Source organism: Mastigoproctus giganteus, chromosome 8 (assembly GCF_048544385.1).
Source record: "Mastigoproctus giganteus isolate SK-2022 chromosome 8, ASM4854438v1, whole genome shotgun sequence".
In the NCBI taxonomy this organism is placed as follows: Eukaryota; Metazoa; Arthropoda; class Arachnida; order Uropygi; family Thelyphonidae; genus Mastigoproctus; species Mastigoproctus giganteus.
This window is the reverse complement of record NC_143582.1, coordinates 192994681-193015594: the sequence shown is the minus strand read 5'-3', so window position 1 is coordinate 193015594 and position 20914 is coordinate 192994681. Positions and strand designations below refer to the sequence as shown.

At 37.6% G+C, this 20914-nt stretch overlaps 1 protein-coding gene across 3 annotated transcripts in view; it reads right to left on the bottom strand.

The window, feature by feature from the left end:
* Positions 1 to 20914, bottom strand: part of LOC150082125 (uncharacterized) — a 645531-nt gene that overhangs the window by 410957 nt on the left and 213660 nt on the right. For all 3 annotated transcript variants that reach the window (XM_090379113.1, XM_090379114.1, XM_090379115.1), the window contains one exon: positions 19206 to 19445. In XM_090379113.1, coding sequence (XP_090235239.1) covers positions 19206 to 19445 — 240 coding nt within the window. The remainder of the gene's footprint in view (positions 1 to 19205; positions 19446 to 20914) is intronic.

Below are 20914 nucleotides of genomic sequence, written 5' to 3'. Positions count from 1 at the left end.
TCTGCCATCCGTTTAGGCCTAAACCTTGAACAATATTTCTTAGTTGGTATGTAAAGCCTAGCAGCTTCCAAGATAAGTTCTTTGAATGCTTCCCATTTTGAATTTGCTGTTGGTAACATCATCAGTTGGTCCCACTGTATAGAATTGAAATACTATCTCAGACCATTGTAGTCGCCTTTACGAAAGCAAAAACCCTTACCCTTCCCTTTACCCCTGATGGTAGTTACCTCTTTGAGTAAATTCCACTTCAGCACACTGTGATCACTGCCACCTAGTGGTTCCTTTATCTGCAGATTCTTAATGCATGAAGAATCACTACTGATAATCAGATCAAGAGTATTACTCCCTCTAATTGCCTCCCAAACATGCTGATGTAGAAAACAATCATCCAATAAATCCACAAAAGCCTTGCTAGTGTGTGAGTGACCAACCCACAAATTCCAGTCAATATCTGGGAAATTAAAATCCCCTATTATAACACACTCTGATTTTCTGGTCCACTCTATTTGCCTATACAGTTTCTTATTTAGGGAAGGGGATGAAAATTACATAAATGAATTATTTAGAGAAGGGAGTGAAAATTACATAAATGGATGTCAGATAAATGGAGGGGACGTGTGACAGAGAAGAAAATGTATGGGATGCATATAAATTATTAAGTGATAGGGAGGCCTAAGATAGATATAAATTATTCTGTAATGAAATTCAGAAGAAGGTTAGGCAAGCTAAGGAAGATTATATGAAGTCTCTAACAAAAAATGCAAAGTAAAGTAGCAAAAACTTCTTTATCCATATTAAAAATAGAAGGAAGGGGTTTAGAAGCAATTTATTTTATTTTGTGGCACCCCTACTCAATTTTCTGCCTGTTAGATCCGATTCTCTACGTATATACGTATCTAATATTAAAAAATATGTTATGTAATAGTTATTATAATAATATACTTATAAAGAAAATTACAATTCGTGATACAAATTATATATACTTATATAATAATTTTATTCTTTATATAGAGGTACTAAATAAACAATTATACGAGATCACAAAATTAAAAAGATACTGTACACCTTTTTATAATGAAATAAATATATAAATAAAAAAAAAAAAGAAGTTAATGTAACTTAGAGCCAAATTACGTGGCACCACTGGAATGTTGTGGCAGCACCCTAGGGTGCCGAGGCACCCCGTTGAAAACCACTGGTTTAACTGTTGGTGATTCGGCTCAGGTTGTTGACAAACTGGATAGGCATTTTGCATCTATTCATGCAAGAAGAATTATTTAGGGAAGGGGATGATAGAAGTTTATCAAAATTAACAGGAAGCTAAATGATTTTGTGATAAATGAAAGAGAAGTAGAAGAGACATTGTTGACGCTAAACATAAATCTCGGGTAGATTGGATCTATCCAATTATATTAAAGGAGGAAGCAAAGGAGGTAAGCAGACCCTTAGCCATAATTATGAGAGCTTCCTTGGATTCAGGGGAAGTCACTGTAAACTGGAGATGTACGAATGTATCTGATGGCCTCAACAATTCACAAAGTGGGATCAAAAGGTAATACGAATAATTACAGCCCTGTTTGCTTAACCTCTTTTTCCAGGGAAAATAATGCAGTCGTTGATTAAAGAAGTGATGTAGAACCACCTGACAGGAATGCAGATATAATGTACTCACAGCATGTATTTGTTAAGTGGTGATCTTGTCTGATCAGATGATATAGTAACTAAGGAACTGGATGCAAAAAAGTAACTTTGACATCATATACTCAGATTTCAGAAAGGCTTTTGATACCGTTGCACTGCACATAAAAGCATGCTGTGCAAACTGACACAGCGTGGCACATGAAGAGTTACTGCTATGGATAAAGGGATGGTTGAATGGGAAAAGACAGAGAGTTGTTATTAATGGACACTGCCCTTTGTGGACTAATGCTATCAGCGGAGTTCCCCGGGTTTCAGTAGTGGATCCGTTGTTTTCTATATTTATTGTTGTTGTTGTTTGGTTTTTAGGAGCATTAGCAACTAAGGCCATATTGCTCCGGAAATATGCGGTGGTCATTCCCTGACCTTTCTGCATACTCCGTATTTGGTGGTGACGGGCTCGAACCCCGGTCTAATCAAGAAGCGTGTGCTACGAACTGCTGCTTCTTCCCACCTGGCTACGGAGGCGCCTCTATATTTATTAACCATACTTTTATTGCCTCCCCCATAACCGTAATTTTCAATCTCACTTGAAAATTGCCCCCCACTGAGAGAAACTGATAATTTCCATAATTTCTACTCAATTTAAAAAATTGAAACTCTCAGTATACATAAACAGAAGTATATTCTTTGATTTCCTACCTTTGGCGTTCAGCAAAAACTATTAATTCATTCGAAAACAGCAAAAATGTGCGACCATATATCAATTTATGAAATTACGAGAGCAAAAAATGACGGCAGACATGTTTTATCTTGTTACGCGTTACTGCATTAGTCAAACTTCCTGCTTCATTTGTCTACAACGAATCACCAGACGCGGAGATATAATTGACTGGTCAAGCTTACGTCATTAGCGTTACCATAGTGATCCAAGGAGAAAATAAAAAAGTAAACAACTTTAGTGGAAAACAAACAGTTGAGCATCATTACTTGAGAACAATATTTTGCATGGCACTTTCACAACATTTTTCTTTACTGCTTTTCGTAATGGTTGTACCAAAGAATTGCAATCAATTGTTTTTGAAAAACTAAAATATCGCATTTCCTTTCTTCAATGTGTATTGTATCTACTAACAAAAATTCAAGGAAATTCATTTATTATACACCACAGCGGAAATGGAAGAAAAAAAAAAAGTGCCGTAAAACTGACCACTACAATGCGCATTTCATAAAAAAAAAGTTCACTTTATTGTAATTGTTTTTAGAGGACTAAATGGGAACAGCAGTTTCATGGATGTATATTTGATCATCTTATGAAATTTCAAAAAAAAATTTCTATTCATAGTTGCGTTATAAATTTTGAAAACTGATGTCGAAGGAACTTCGCATGCATCTCACCTGGTGTGCAAACGAAAAAAATACGCTACAAGTAACGCATTGTTTTCACAATCCATTACTCGTCTCGTAGTAACAGATTAGGAAATTGTAATTGTTACTGAATACTTCGATATTTCCTTGATATGCATTTGATACCATCAAAAAATTTCGAGGGAAAAATTGAATTTTCATTATCACACACACGCCCCAAAAATTCACCATAAAGTGTCATGCGTTTGGATGCCTGAATTTCATTCTGAGCTGCAAATGTAATTTCACTTCTCTTGCACTAACAGAGTAGCTGTTTGCCAAAAGAAGGAAAACAGGGTTCATTTTCCTGAAATTTCCAGTTCCTTTCCTTTCACTTGGGGGAAAAAAACCCTTAGGGTAGATTGTCAAAGGTCCAGAGCTGTAACTACTTTGAAGTGGTTACAGTCCCTAACTTGGCAATGTTATTATGAATGAAATCCTGATCTTGGGCAATTTTATAAAAATAGTGTAATTATTATTTCTAAGTAAACAATACATTATATTATTATGATATCAAAGCAATTTATCAATACACAATCTTTCATGAATAAGGTTTGTGTGCAGTGTATTCTTGTCCTGTGCAATTGAATTTCAATATTGCAAGTGAAAGTCTTGTTCTGCAGGTATGGTTGTTTCCTGTTTTGCCTTACTGAGTTTGAACTGAAAAGGCAAGGCTTTCGAAGATCTGATTATGTTCACTTTTTTTAATGTAGTACTTAATTTGTCTCTTGTTTATGAAATTATAATAGCTGTAATTTATTGATATTTTATGCAAATAAGAAAAAAAATAAGTGAATTCCTGTTGTCATATTTTTAACACAGTAAAACCAAAGGAAGTTCAAATAATTATTTTTATTCGTATCATGATATTTTCATAGTTTTAAATTAATAAAAAAATATTATGAATTCTCAAGAACATAATAATTTTTGCAACTTTTCTAATTAGTTTCATCACAGATGCTGAAGTAGTAATGACTGTTTCATCCCAGATGCCGAAGTAATAATGACTATTTCATCACAGATGCCGAAGTTGTAATGACTATTTCATCACAGATGCCGAAGCTGTAATGAATGTTTCATCAAGATGCTGAAGTAATAATGACTATTTCATCACAGATGCCGAATAATGACTATTTCATCACAGATGCCGAATAATGACTATTTCATCACAGATGCTGAAGTAATAATAACTATTTCATCACAGATGCCGAAGTTATAATGAATGTTTCATCACAGATGCTGAAGTTCTCATAAGTCTATATCATCAAAGATGCCGAAGTTCTCATAAGTGCTAACTTCAACTGATGAAAGAATAAAAGTAATAGAAATGATTGTAGGGAAATCTACAATTCCAGATTCTGTGGACTGTTATTAGATGCATAGGAACTGATAAATCGGCAAAAACCGTTGATGACGCTAAGTTTTGAGAAAGTGAACATATCATCACAGCAACACACACTGAAAGCGTGACTATATCGAAAAGAATGGTCACCAAATGAAGAAAAACTGCTGGCCTCCAAAATATTCACACAGCCCAGAACATTATATGTTGGTGCCTCTGTAGCCAGGAGCAGTGTGTAGCACACGCTTCTCGATTAGACCGGGATTCGAGCCCGTGACCACCAAATACGGAGGATGCGGAAAGGTCAGAGGCTGACCACCGCATATCCCCGGAGCAATATGGCCTTAGTTGCTAATGCTCCTAAAAACCAAATAACAACATTATATGTCATCTGTCAGGTACGAAGGCTGCAGCAAGAACGCCAATCACTAGAAGATTGTCCTTTCGATAATGTAATGTTAATCCATATAGTGATTTATACCAGATGTTAGAAGAACAGATGACAATGAAATTAGCTTTCTAACAAACTTTTTTTAGGATTGTATCATTCAGGAAGTTAAAACTTGGAAAATATGTGGAATAATAATGGTTGGTTAGAAGTGACAGACTCAAAAGACAAAGAAACAGACCGATTATCATGTATTTACAAATTTTTTTTGCTTTTATTTTTAGATAGATTCCAAAGAAATTACATTGCATTGGAATAGCCTGAAGATGAACAGCTAGTTTCGTTCGACGATAAACTTTCTTTTTTTTCCGCCAAATACATACCAGTAAAATAGCAAAATATGAACTGCATACTACATTATGCAAATATGATGATTCAATACACACTGAATATGGAGATTTATGTAGGAAGACAAAAGCCAAAAAACTTTTCAAACATGTCTGGATGTGATGAATCAGCTTGTTTGCCCTATTGAAGAAACTAATCATAATATGCTCCTATAACGCTTGATTCTAGCATTCTGTCTTTGACTACTAAAATGTTACGAGGAAACACTGTTTATTGGTTCACTAAAAAAAAAAAAGAGAACACCCAGATGAATATCACAAAAAACAGAAATGTGGTCCTACACAACCCACTTTGACTGCTCTATAGATAGCAACAGTGGTGACAGTAGAAAGACAGAAATTGCGCAATATGAACTAATGTGGAATAGATCCATAGGATGAAATGTGAAAAACCGAATATGACCAATGGCGTTTTTTTTAGGATTCTTGATATTTCAGGAATCAATGCCATAAACATCCTGTACAGCAAATATCCAGAAGTGAAAAATACACATGGAGAGCTTCTCATAGAGATTGGCATCAAGTGAAATCACACAACTCTAAAAAAGAGTTGCCATTTGGCCTCTGCCAAAACCACTTCATGTAAAAGCTGCGCAACTATAGTTGCATCCAACTAAAAGATTTCGGGGCCTTCTTAAGTAGTGGTGCACCAGGAAGAAAGAATAAAAGCCTTCTGCAACATGTTATTCAAACTAACCTGCAAGAAACACACCACCTCTGAAACAAATGTCTCATAAGAAGTGACCTGCAAAAAATGCTGTAGTAGTGACATATATATAAAAATTAAAATTACGGCATATATTTTATACTGTTTTATATTAGCATATATATATATATATAAGCAAAAACTATGTATGCTAATATAAAACAGTATAAAATATATGCCGTAATTTTAATTTTTATTCATCACTACTTTCAACATATTCTGTAGGTATCTTCTTAGAACATGGTTTACAGATAGTTTCCGTGTGTTCCTTACAAACAGGTTGTAAACATACTTTGCAGAAATACCTTGTTTTACGGTCTTTCTTCCAGGGGCATTGATAACATCTTCGTTTATCAGGTGGACACCGTCAGGAAGGTCCAGGAATTTCTTCCTTGGGATCACAACTTAGTTTTGCAGCTTTCGCACGACGAGATTTTGAAAGCGTTACCGTGTTTAGATTCACTAAATGTTTGCCAATGTCTGCGAGAAACTCGCTTCGATGGTGTTTTACTTCTGGATTATTGTTACGGAAAATAGTCCAGGCATTTATTCCAGCAATGTCTAAAATCCTAAAGAAAAGTACCATTGGCCACCTCCTGGTTTTTTGAGAAGTAGTGTACATTCCACAAATTTGATCAATTAGATCAACTCCACCTTTAGCATTAGCATTAGTAGAGGCATTTGATGCAAGAAAGCAAGCTTATGCAGCATCAGCCAAAAAAAAAAAAAAAACCCCACTTCCACTTCACCCCTCTGTTCGTTCAAAATACCTGTCCAGCTGAGCCTTAAACTTATTTAGGCTATCAACCTCCACCACAAGGGATGGAAGTCTGTTCCACCAACCAACCACCCGCAGGCTAAAGGCAAATTTCCTCACGTCTATCCTACATCTGTCTTTCCTCAATTTGAATTTATGCCCTCTCAGGTGATTTTTCTGAGCTAGAGGAAGAATCCCATCAGCATTGAGCATGCTTAAACCATTCAAGGCTTTATACACCTCTATCAGATCACCTCGCTGGTGCCTAGTCTCCAGACACTGTAATTTGCAAAACTTAAGCCTTTCTTCGTAAGAGCACCCCTTTGTTCCATTCACTAATCTTGTTGCCCTTCTCTGTACTCGTTCCAGCAGCTCTACATCCTTCTTGAAATGAGGCCTCCAGACCTGTATACAGTACTCTAGGTATGGCCTGACCATCGCCTTATACAATGGAATAATCACCTCCTTATCCCTGCTGGAAAAATTCCTGTATATCATTGACAATACTCCATGAGCTACTCTTGCAGCCCGTCTGCACTGCTCAGAGAACTTTCATATCTGCCTGCACAACCACCCCCAAGTCCCTTTCATTCTCTACCACTGTCAGTGTAGTACCACAGAGTTGATACGTTGCTCTGGGGTTGCTGTTTCCCATGTGTAGTACTTTACATTTGTCAATGTTAAACTTCATTTGCCACCTCTCAGCCCATCTGCTCAACCTTTCCAGATCCTGTTGCAGCAGCATAGTGTCAGTAGTGTCCTTGACAATCCTGCCAACCTTTGTATCGTCTGCAAACTTGGACATTAAGCCCGATATACCATCATCAATATCATTTATAAATACAGAAAACAATAATGGACCCAACACTGAGCCCTGAGGGACTCCACTAATAACATCAGTCCACGATGAGCAGTGTCCATTGATTACCACTCTGTCTTCTCCCCCTCAACCACCCCTTTATCCATAGCAGCAATTTGCCTCCAATGTCACACTGCTCCAATTTGTGTAGCAGTCTTCCATGTGCAACAGTATCAAAAGCCTTTCTAAGATCCAAGTATATAATATCAAAGTTATTCCCTGCATCCAGTTCTTTTGTGACTGCATCAGAGTATCCAATCAAGTTGGTCAAGCAAGACCTCCCCTTAACAAAACCATGCTGTGTCTGAGCTATAACTGAAGTCTTGTCTAAATGATCCTGCAGTGCTTCTTTAACCAGTGCCTCCATTAATTTTCCTGGAACAGAAGTTAAGCTCACAGGTCTATAATTACTTGTGTCAGCCTTTGATCCTCCTTTGTGAATTGGGGTCACATTTGCACATTTCCAGTCTATGGGTACCTCCCCTGAGTTCAAGGAAGCTCTCATAATTATGGCTAAGGGTTTGCTTACTTCCTTTGCTGCCTCCTTTAATATAACTGGATAGATCCCATCCACCCCCGGGTGCCTTTCTTGTGTTTATCTTCAACAGTTTCTCCTCCACTTTACTCCCAGTTATTTCAAGATTCTGTAGCTTACTGCTAGAGTTGAATACACCTCTGGCATTCCCCTCGCTGAATAACTCCTCATGTGTGAATGTCGATGCAAAATATTCATTTAGTTTGTTAGCTACCTGAGCAGGATCATCAACACTTGACCCATCAATATCAAGTGGACCAATCTGATTCATCCCCTTCCTTCTAGAGTTTACATAAGTAAAGAACTCTTTGCTGTTTTCCTTTGCATCCCTTGCCAAGGATTTCTCGTAATCTGCCTTCGCCTGCCTAACCTCCTTTGTAACTTGGTTGCATATCAACTTGTATCTATCATAGGCTTCTGTGTCATGTGTTAATTTGTATGTATCCCATGCATTTTTCTTCTCTGCCATATGCCTCATTAGTTCATCTGACATCCATTTTGGCCTAAACCTTGAACAATATTTCTTAGTTGGTATGTAAAGCCTAGTAGCTTCCAAGATAAGTTCTTTGAATGCTTCCCATTTTGAATTTGCTGTTGGTAACATCATCGGTTGGTCCCACTGTATAGAATTTAAATACTGTCTCAGTCCATCGTAGTCGCCTTTACGGAAGCAATAACCCTTCCCTTTACCCCTAATGGTAGTTACCTCTTTGAGTAAATCCCACTTCAGCACACTGTGATCACTGCCACCTAGTGGTTCATTTATCTGCAGATTCTTAATGCATGAAGAATCACTGCTGATAATCAAATCAAGAGTATTACTCCCTCTAGTTGCCTCCCGAACATGCTGATGTAGAAAACAATCATCCAATAAATCCACAAAAGTCCTGCTAGTGTGTGAGTAACCAGCCCCCAAATTCCAGTCAATATCTGGGAAATTAAAATCTCCCATTATAAGACACTCTGATTTACTGGCCCACTCTATTTCCCTGTACAGTTCCTTATTATACTCATCAGAGTCATTAGGCCTATAGCACACTCCTACTCTCAATTTTGATCTCCCAATGTTTATGTCGCACCAAACTGACTCCACACGGCACTGTCCAGCGATGTCGACTGGCTTCACTTCCTTGGTTTTTATGTGTTTCTTAACTAATAGCATAACCCCTCCTCCCTTCCTATCCTGTCTATCCTTTCTGTAGACGTTGTACTCCCCAAATTGCAGTTCTGCATCCCTTATATCTGTGTGACACCAAGTCTCTGATATCCCAATAATATCTGCCTTCGATGTTTTGAGCAATACCTCAAATTCATCAAATTTATTTACTAAACTCCTAGCATTGGTGTACATGCAAGTATACCTGCACCTGTTTCTATTCTTAGCTACCCTAACACAACCCATGTGTTTACTTGTACCGCAATGGCTCCCAGCAGTCTCTGAAATACCATGCATCTTGTTTTTCAGGCTTCTGCTCATTCTAATAGAAGCAGTGCAAGAATCTCTTTCACCTCTGCCAGTGGCTACTGTCAATCTATTGGTCTTTGTCTTCCCCCAAGCTAGCAGTTTTCCGACCCACCTAACACTGCCTCGATAGCATCAGCAAATATTCTTGCACCCTTTCTATTTAAGTGTATCCCATCCCTGTAGAAGAAGCAATCTCTCCTGTTAACAAGTACAGTCCAGGCTGAAAAAAATTCACCTTTGGTCATATTATAAAACGTAATAATTTCTGGCTTTCTTCTGTTGCCACTGTCAGGATCTATAGCATTGTCGTGATGCTTAGTCGATATTAGGACCACGTTTTTGTTTTTTTTTTGGGAACATAGGACACAATCGTGGTCTGATCTTGGAACCCAAACAAACTACTAGTTGGCTCGCATCCCTTCACATTGAAAAATTCAACGGGTAGTTCACGTTTATTTTTCCGAAGTGTGCCAACAAAAGTAATGTTTTTTGCTCGTAATTTAGAAGCCAAAGGCACACTAGACAACCAATTGTCTGCCGTCATATTACGATTGGTTCCTTCGATTGGGCGAACAAGCCGCATCGCCACATCGAGGGATGAATTTGAAAGGGCATATGGCCCAGGAGGTTGTTTCCCCAGATAAACTTCCATATTCAACGCATAATTCATCTTCGCATCAGCTAATGTAAATATTTTCAATCCATATTCTGCTGGCTTATTTGGCATGTACTGGTGGAATAAACATTTACCTCTGAATGCCACTAACTGTTCGTCTAAAGTGACATATTCCGAAAGTGTGTAAAATCTCTGGCATCTGTCCAAAAACATGGAAAAAAATTCCTGAAATGCTGCAAATCGGTCCGTTTGTTTTCTAAGGGGTCTGTCATTCAAGGTATCGAACCTTATGACCCAAAGATGGAACGAAAACCTCTTGTGGGACATAACGGCCGATAGCAACTCGGATATGCCGCAGTTAGTCTCCCTGCACCATTCAATCCTGATAGGATTAAAACTCCAATTAGAGCTCTCATTTCATTGTTATCTGTTCTTCTAGCATCCTTCTCCCTTGAGAAGGTGGAGGCAATACGTGAAATGAATTCATTAGTATATTTTACTATATGGGTTATCATTTCATTATCGAAAAATAATAAAAAACAATCAGCTGGTGATTTTGCGTGCTTACCTGCGGCCTTCACATCTGGCAAGTGTGTAATAATGTTACATCGAGCTGTGTGAATGTTTTCACGAGGGGCAACTTTCCTCCACAGAGTGTGTCTATCCTTCCCGATATAAGCTTCCATGTCTTCTTCCTGGTTTGTGCCAGCTGCGTCTTCATAATTTTGAATCATCTTTTATAAGAACGTTGGATGCGAGATGTGATGGCAATGCAAGTTTGAAATCAAGTGAATAACCAGAGGGTTGCCACGAACCCACCCACAAAGTTCTTGCATTGCGCAGAACAAGAAATCTGGAAAAATTGCTTGAGGATAAAAAAAGATTAGCAACACTTTCTCTACAAGAAAGGGTTTCACGTTGCACAAAAAAAAAAAAAAAAAAATATATATATATATATATATATATATATATATATACCACAAAGTGTTTCACGTTGCACAAAAAAAAAAATATATATATATATATATATATATATATATATATATATATATACCACAAAGTGTTTCACGTTGCACAAAAAAAAAAAAAAAAAATATATATATATATATATATATATATACACACACACACCACAAGGAACTCTCAGGTCACTAAAACACTTTGTATTTCTTGAGCTCACTTGCAATATTTCCAGAGGGAATATTCATTAGTACATGTTGATTGGACCACAAAGAACTTTCCCAATTTGGTGTGTGTGTGTGTATATATATATAGAAGCTGAATATAAATTTCAAATATCACTGTATAGCTTGTCCCTGGATGCAAACGACTACGGTAACTTTCGACTGACTGGAAGTTTTTGCCTTTTACAGATATATTTTATTGGTTTTTGCTGTAAAATCAAACAGTCCTTTGTTGTTCCAAGTAATTCCGTATGTTCTGAGTACGGAAATGGCTTTTCCTTTCAATTGTGTAAAAACTCTAATTTTCATCATCTGAACTCAACTTAGAAGACAAAAAGGATGGTAAATTTATATTCCGGACAACCACAAAGTCGGGGGATATTGAAGAAAGGAATGATATTTTTGTTTTTCAATACAGATAATCAAGCTTTTTTTTTTTTATTTATTTATTTTATTTATTTTTTTTTTTGCATTTTTACTTTCTAACAATATTTGGCTTTATGCAAATTTCTGCTTGAACATTTTCTGTTCCTAACGTGTACTTGTCAATTACCCTTTTGAAATAGTGACAAGTGAATTGCATTATACATTTCAAACATCGCTGTATAGCTGTTCTTGAATAAAAATGACTACGGTTACTTTCCTTTGAGTGACTGCCTTGTACAGATGTTTTATTGTGGACACTTCCTTCCAGGCAGGAAAACATCAGTAGTTGTCCTTTTATTGTACCTAAAGTAATTCGTTATGTTGGCGGAAACCATTTTTGCTCCTAACTGAAGTAACACTTTCGAATTTTGCCCAAGTCGATTTTCTGCACATATTGAAAATTAGAAGGGCAGTAAAAGAGTTGATAATTGGTGCCATTGGGGGGCAGCATTCAGATGAACAAATTTTCTGTTTATACTCCGGGATGACCACACGGTCAGAGTTCCCGAAAGAGAGAGAGAGAGAGAGAGAATACAAGAAACCGCATGGCATTTAGCAGTCACGGACTTGATTGTGTGAAATTGCTCGCCATAAACCACAGCAAAACAAGAAAAGTGATGGGGAGAAAATTTGTTTTTCTTTTTATTACAGCTCTGAACTGCAGATAACCGTGGATTTATTCGTCTTCTGTACTAAAACAGAATTTCTCCCTTTGCGATGACATCACAAAGCGTAACAAGCAAATATTTTCTAACCGATACTTTTTGAGCAGCCGTTAGTCACAATCTGTTAGCTTTGTATTGTTAGAAATCTTGCATTTTTGTGAAGAATACACGTTTCAAGAAACAACCATTATTCGTAGCGTATGATTTTTTTTTCCTTTCCTTCGATGCACAAGTTTTCGAAGTTTATAACGCAGCTATAAATAGACATATTTTCTCGAAATTTCGTTAGAAGATCAAACCCAGAAAACTGCTGTTCCGATATTGTTTACTAAAATCAATTACAATAAAGCAAACGTTTTTTTATCAAAATGCTTATCAGTTTTACACCAGTTTTTCCTGTTTCCAACTTGAATTTCCTTGATTTTCTGTTCATAGGAGCAATACACGTTGAAGAAAGGAAATACGATCTGTTCGTGCTTCAATAAACAGTTTCGATAAAGCGAAAGAGTTGCTACTGTTTCGCTTTATCGACTAACAGTAGCTCGCCCGTGTCTTTTTTTATTTTCTTAGCGTCCGAAGTAGCCGTGCAGAGACATAAAACGCCGTTTGGCCCTCTCTCGATGTAGCTGTATCTAGGAAGTGTGACGTAACCACTGGCTTCTTTCTCACACCTTGCTCCACGAAAACAATTTCGCTCTGTAAACAGAAACTCCCGCTCCAAAACAAACAAACAAATCAGGTATCAGGTTTCATAAGCCATAGGTTAATTCGGGTGGGGTTAGAAAAATAACAGAAAAAGGCCTAAAAAATTAGGCACTTGATGTTACATTTTTGTCATTTGTGCGGAATTCAATAGAAATTTTTGAAAATTGAAGTTGGAAAATCAAAGAAAACAGTTCTGGCTTCACCTATAGCGGATTTCAGCTGTGTCCATTGAGTAAAAATTATATAATTTATTAGTTGACCTTTGAACTGGGTCCACCAAACCCGAGGAGATAAAAATACAGTTAATTAATAATGCTCATGAAGGTGTATCGGGCTTAATGTCTAAGTTTGAAGATGATATAAAGGTTTGCAGGGTAGTTAATAAAAATAATGACGGTAAGCTACTACAATAAGATCTAGAAAAATCAGGTAGATGAGCTGACAGCCTTAACAAATTCAAGGTACTGAATATGGGAGCAGCAATCCCAGATTAATGTACCAACTTGTGGTATTGCATTCAGCATAATATGAAAAATACCTGGTGGTAATTGCACAGTTTGATATGAAATTTTCTAGTAAGCAGGTTCCTGATTATCAACGATAAACAGGAACCTTACTAGCAGGGACAAGGAGATAATCATCCCACAATATAAGGCAATGGTTAGGTCACATCTTCAGTACTGCATACAGGTCTGGAGTCCTCATTTTGGGAAGAATGCAGATCTGCTGGAATGGATGCAAAGAAGAGCACTGAAATTGGTGAAGGGAATGAAAAGGTGGTCTTACCAAGAAATCTTCAAGTCTGCAAACTGCAGCATCTGGAGACTAGGCACCTGTCAGGTGATGTGATTGAGGTGTTTAAGGCTTTGAATGGATTGAGCAAGCTCAATACTGATGACATTCTTCCTCTTGCTCAGACTACACACATAAATTCAAATTGAGGAAGGATGGTTGTAGGACAGATGTGCAGAAGTTTTTCCCCCAGCTAGTGGGTGGTTGATAGTTGGGAAAAATGGAGTCTGGGTTCGAGGTTAGCCTGTGCGGACGAAGCTCCTTGAAGCTCTTGGAACAGAGAAGTTTTTCCTGATTTATTTTCTGATTTATTAGCTTAAATTGTCAAATTAATTTATTTTCTAGAGTAGCTTTATATTCCTAGTTACGATACTTAGTTTAAAGTTTAACTTAGACAGAGATTTTGTAGGTATTACTTAGTATCGGTAACGGTATCAAATCCAAGTGTTGCAAATTGAACGAGAGGTCTTTTTTTTTTAACCAAATTAGTCGATTTATTAACCAATTGTTATATCAAATTATCTTCTATAAGTAGATTATAGACCTAGTCAGGATCCTTAGTTTATTCTAAATTGAGATAGCGAGATTTGGAAGCAAATCAATACTTACGAGTCCGTAGAAGTACCGTTCGAGAATTCTCGCCATTTTTACACGATAGCATAAGCTTAGTGTAGTATAGTGCATATTATAATATTGTCAATTAATCAGTAAATCTATTAATCTTGATAAACTTTATTGTCAATTAAATTGTATTTTTAACTCTATATATATATATATAACGACTTAATCGTAACAAATAATTAATACATAACTATAGTGGTACACGTGATACGGAAGTTGTATAAAGGGAACTCGTAGAAAACACTAGATACCAAAAAAAAAAAAATATATATATATATAACATAACTGTTTTGGGATATAACTTAAGGATTTAATTTTTGTTTTGAAATTTTATTGAATTAAATCGGAATCATGACTCTGACCAGAGCAGCAAAGCAAAAGGCTCAAGCTAATGGGAGTGCTGTGGTTCAGGGGAGAACTGAAGGGGGCAGTTGCCTTCTGAATCACAGTCTTTTAAAATGCACTGTTTGCTTGATGTTTGCGGAGCAGTCGGGTACGGGACATGATACTGCCAAGGGGGATGTCTTTGTGTGTGCACGATGTAAGGAAATCAGGCGACAACTCAGCGTTGTTATGGGCTTTTATGAGAGCTTGAAGGACAGGGTGGATGCCCTCGAAGGAAATAAATTGAGGGGCCCATCAAGCTCTCAGCTGCCCACATCAACGCCAGAGCTTGCACTTGGTCATCAGGCAACACAGAGGCAGCCCCCTAGGCAGAATGCGCTGGTCCCAAAGGAATTAGTAGTTGTTGGTGACTCTATTGTCAGGGAAACGGGGAACATGCTTTGTAAAAAGGATAGGTGGAATAGGACCAGGGTATGTCTGCCAGGGGCAAAGGTTGATGACGTTGTAGAGCGGATATCATCTTTTAAGGGCACAAAAGGTGATATAGTTGTACACGTTGGCACTAATGATATTAAGAGTAGGAGACTGGCGGAATTACTTAGCAAGTACAGGTCACTGTTGAAAAAAAGCCGTGAATTAGGGTTGAATTTGAAAGTGTCTGCAATTCTGCCCAGACACGATAGGAGGGAGTATATGATGAGAGCCTTGTCGATCAATTCGGCCCTGGAGGGATTGTGCAAGGCTCAAGGGGTAGAATTTTTTTCAGCCTGGACTGTACTTGTTAACAGGAGAGATTGCTTCTACAGGGATGGGATACACTTAAATAGAAAGGGTGCAAGAATTTTTGCTGATGCTGTCGAGGCAGTGTTAGGTGGGTCGGAAAACTGCTAGTTGGGGGGGATACAAGGACTAATAGATTAACAGTAGCCACTGGCAGAGGTGGAAGTGATTCTTGCACTGCTTCTATTGAAATGAGCAGAAGCCTGAAAAACAAGATGCAGGATATTTCAGAGACTGCTGGGAGTCATTGCGGTACAAGTAAACACATGGGTTGTGTTAGGGTAGCTAAGAATAGAAACAGGTGCATGTATACCTGCGTGTACACCAATGCTAGGAGTTTGGTAAATAAATTTGATGAATTTGAGGTATTGCTCAAAACATCAAAGGCAAATATTGTTGGGATATCAGAGACGTGGTGTCACACAGATATAAGTAATGCAGAACTGGAATTTGGGAATACAATGTGTATGGAAAGGATAGACAGGACAGGAGGGGAGGAGGGGTTATGCTATTAATTAAGAAACACAAAGTCCAAGGAAATGAAGCCAGTTGACATCGATGGACAGGGCAGTGTCGAGTCAGTTTGGTGTGACATAAGCATAGGGAAATCAAAATTGAGAGTAGGAGTGTGCTATAGGCCTAATGACTCTGATGAGTATAATAAGATATTGTACAAGGAAATAGAGTGGGCCAGTAAATCAGAGAGTCTTATAATGGGGGATTTTAATTTCCCAGATATTGAATGGAATTTGTGGGTTGGTCACTCACACACTAGCAAGGCTTTTGTGGATTTATTGGATGATTGTTTTCTACATCAGCATGTTCGTGAGGCAACAAGAGGGAGCAATACTCTTGATCTGATTATCAGTAGTGATTCTTCATGCATTAAGAATCTGCAGGTAAATGAACCACTAGGTGGCAGTGATCACAGTGTGTTGAAGTGGGATTTATTCAAGGAGGTAACTACCATCAGAGGTAAAGGGAAGGGTTATTGTTTTCGTAAAGGCGACTATGATGGTCTGAGACAGTATTTAAATTCTATACAGTGGGACCAACTGATGATGTTACCAACAGCAAACTTAAAATGGGAGGCATTCAAGGAACTAATCTTGGAGGCTACCAGGCTTTACATACAAACTAAGAAATATTGTTCAAGGTTTAGGCCTAAATGGTTGTCAGATGAACTAATGAGACATGTGGCAGAGAAGAAAAATGCATGGGATACATACAAATTAATGGGTGACATGGAAGCCTATGATAGATATAAGTTGGTCTGTAACCAAGTCACAAAGGAGATTAGGCAGGCAAAGGCAGACTACGAAAAATCCTTGGCAAAGGATGCAAAGAAAAACAGAAAAGAGTTCTTTACATATTTAAACTCAAGAAGGAAAGGGATGAATCAGATTGGTCCACTGGATATTGATGGTTCAACAGTTGAGGATCCTGCTCAGGTGGCTAACAATTTAAACGAGTATTTTGCATCTGCATTCACGCATGAGGAGTTATTCAGGAAGGAGAATGATGTAGGTAAAGTAAACATTGGCAGTGAGCTGGATGATTTTGTAATAACTGAGAGGAAAGTGGAGGAGAGATTGTTGAGGATAAACATAAAAAAGGCACCTGGGGTGGATGGGATCTATCCAGTTACATTAAAGGAGGCAGCAAAGGAAGTAAGCAAGCCCCTAGCCATAATTATGAGAGCTTCTTTGGACTCAGGGGAGGTACCCATAGACTGGAGATGTGCAAATGTAACCCCAATTCACAAAGGAGGATCAAAGGCTGACACAAGTAATTATAGACCTGTTAGTTTAACTTCTGTTCCAGGTAAATTAATGGAGGCACTGGTTAAAGAAGCACTGCAGGATCATCTAGACAAGAATTCAGTTATAGCTCAGACGCAGCATGGTTTTGTTAAGGGCAGGTCTTGCCTGACCAATTTGATTGGATACTATGATGTAGTCACAAAAGAACTGGATGCAGGGAATATCTTTGATATTATATATTTGGATCTTAGAAAGGCTTTTGATACTGTTGCACATGGAAGACTGCTGCACAAATTGGAGCAGTGTGGCATTGGAGGCAAATTGCTGCTATGGATAAGGGGATGGTTGAGTGGCAGAAGACAGAGAGTGGTAATCAATGGACACTGCTCAACGTGGACTAATGTTATTAGTGGAGTTCCTCAGGGTTCAGTGTTGGGTCCGTTGTTGTTTTCGGTGTTTATGAATGATATTGATGATGGGATATCAAGTTTAAAGTCCAAGTTTGCAGATGATACAAAGGTTGGCAGGGTTGTTAAGGACAATACTGACGCTATGCTGCTGCAACAGGATCTGGAAAGGTTGAACAGATGGGCTGAGAGGTGGCAAATGAAGTTTAACATTGACAAATGTAAAGTACTACATATGGGAAACAGTAACCCCAGAGCAACGTATCAACTCTGCGGTACTACACTGACAGTGGTGGAGAATGAAAAGGACCTGGGGGTAATTGTGCAGGCAGATATGAAGTTCTCTGAGCAGTGCAGACGAGCTGCAAGAGTAGCTCATAGTGTCTTGTCAATGATAAAGAGGAATTTTTCTAGCAGGGATAAGGAGGTGATTATTCCCTTGTATAAGGCAATGGTTAGGCCACAGAGAAGGGCAACAGGATTAGTGAATGGAACAAAGGGTTGCTCTTACGAAGAAAGGCTTAAGTTTTGAAAATTACAGAGTCTGGAGACTAGGCACCGGAGAGGTGATCTGATAGAGGTGTATAAGGCTTTGAATGGTTTGAGCATGCTCAATGCCAATGGGATTCTTCATCTTGCTCAGAATAATCAGCTCAGAGGGCATAAATTCAAATTGAGGAAGGACGGATGTCGGATAGATGTGCGGAAATTTGCCTTTGGCCAGCGGGTGGTTGGTTGGTGGAACCGACTTCCATCACTTGTTGTTGAAGTTGATAGCCTAAACAAATTTAAAGCTCAACTGGACAGGTATTTCGAACGAACGGAGGGGTGAAATGGGAGTGGTGTGTGTTTTTTTTTTTTTTTTTTTGGCTGATGCTGAATAAGCTTGCTTTCTTGCATCATATGCCTCTACTAATGCTAATGCTAATGCTAAAAACTTCTGTGGAAGTGGGTAGTTTGAATAAATTAAAGTGAAGAATTAGAAAAGTTATTGCAGGGGATGGACAGGCAATTCTTGCTACTACTAATACTAATTCAGATCCAAAAGTTTATGAAGCTGAAAAGTTATACAGAAACAGATGTAGGAAAGGATGTAAAAACAAGAATATTAAAATAAATAATAATAAATAAAATAATGACAATTTAATTTTTTAAATCATATTTTAGATTTTTCTTTTTCCTGGTTTGATTTCTAACTATAATTTTACTATAATGATAGTTAATCAAGTCAAAATGTGAAAGAAATTATGTTTAAAAGCATTTTTACAAAACTTCATGAAGAAACAGAGCCAATCTGATCGGAAAACTCGCTATAAGGACCCACACTTTTAGACAACTCACTTACGAAAGGATGAATAAGATTGTACTGTGCTATAAATATATTTTGAAAACCACACCTCATTTTTTCTTGTATTCGTGGATCACTATCCCAGGAGGATGAATTAACAGTTAGAGAAGCTGGAGCAGCAGCCACAGCAGCTACAGCAGACACATTGTCGGTATCTTCATTAGCTCTACCTTCAGCTTCGTAATGTCTTCGAGCAGGAAAACCAGTATCTTGTTCTTTATGAATGTTATCTTTTTTGGCTTGAGATAGCTGTTTTGGATGGTGCACTACATCTGTTCTATCCTGCAAACTAAAAATAATTTCTCTTTTAAAGAAGCAAAGAATACTTGGTCACTTATTAAATATTTTTAAAGACAATACTTAAACTAACAGATATTTATTTAGAGTATACCTAGTATAAAATAAAATAAAATAAAATATTTTATTTTATTTTATTCTGGAAATATTTTATTTTATTTTATTTTATTTTATTTTATTTTATACTGGGTATACTCTAAATAAATATCTGTTAAACTATGGACCCCAGTACTCCAGGCCCATTTGTCACTAATACTTAAACTACTTTATCTAAAGATACATATTTCAAAATACAAAGAAATATGTTATATCAGTGAATTAGTTCCACAATTTTAAATTCAAATATTAGAGATATATAAGACATATATTTCATGAGGCATAATATACGCAATTAATTTCTGTACAGATGAAAGCAAACATATTTCTATTTTAGTTGTACATTAAACTCTCTACATAGAATTTTCACGGGAATACAAGTTTGGTACTCACATATATTTATGCATATTCATAAAAATGGGTCAGTATGGGTAAACAGGTCTTTCGGGGTAGTGTACCAGATTCCACTCTAATGTGGGGACTTGCATGGGTTCACTCTTCTCTGTAATCTCTGATTACAGTGGTGATTTTCTGAAATCAGGAGAAATGTTTGCATTGTGTATGGCATGTATCCAGAGTTCACTGTAGCTAGACAAATGAGACTTCTTTGTGTGTGGATGTGGAAATTGAGTGAAATTTGGAATTTTGAGGAATGAAATTGAATGCCTGAAGTAATAAATGAAATATATCCTGTGCACGCACTGGCCGTGGTTGCTGTCAGCCTCAACAATGTAAAGTACTCAGCTGTTCAATTCAACATTACAGCCTAACCTTGTATCTGGCTGTACAGTGAGATTACCAAGATCAAAACATGCTGATAATACAGGAAGTATTCATTCTTGGTGACTTATTTTCAGAGAAACAGGGATTATATTATGCAATAAGGATAAGTGGATGTTTGCCAGGGGCCAAAGTTAGTGATGCTGTAGAATAATTCGAGCGGCCAACAAAAAATAATTTTGTCATACCTCTACAATGAAAATATGTGATTCTGGAAGACTGCTGTAAAAATTGGAGCGGTATGGCATTAAGGGTAAGTTGCTACAATGGATAAAGGGATGGTTGAGTGGGAGACGACAGAGAGTGGTAATCAATGGACAGTGCTCTTTGTGGAGTTCCCCAGGTTTCGGTGCTGGGCCCATTGTTGTTTTGTGTATTCATCAATCATACTGATGAAGGTATATCAGGCTTAATGTCCAAGTTTGCAGATGATACAAAGGTTGACAGGGTTGTTAACGACAGTAAAGACAGTATGCTACTCCAACTGGATCTAGACAAGTTGGACAAATGGGCTGAGAGTGGCAAATGAATGCAAAAGTACCGTATATCGGCAGCAATAACCCAAGATAAACGTACCAACTGTGT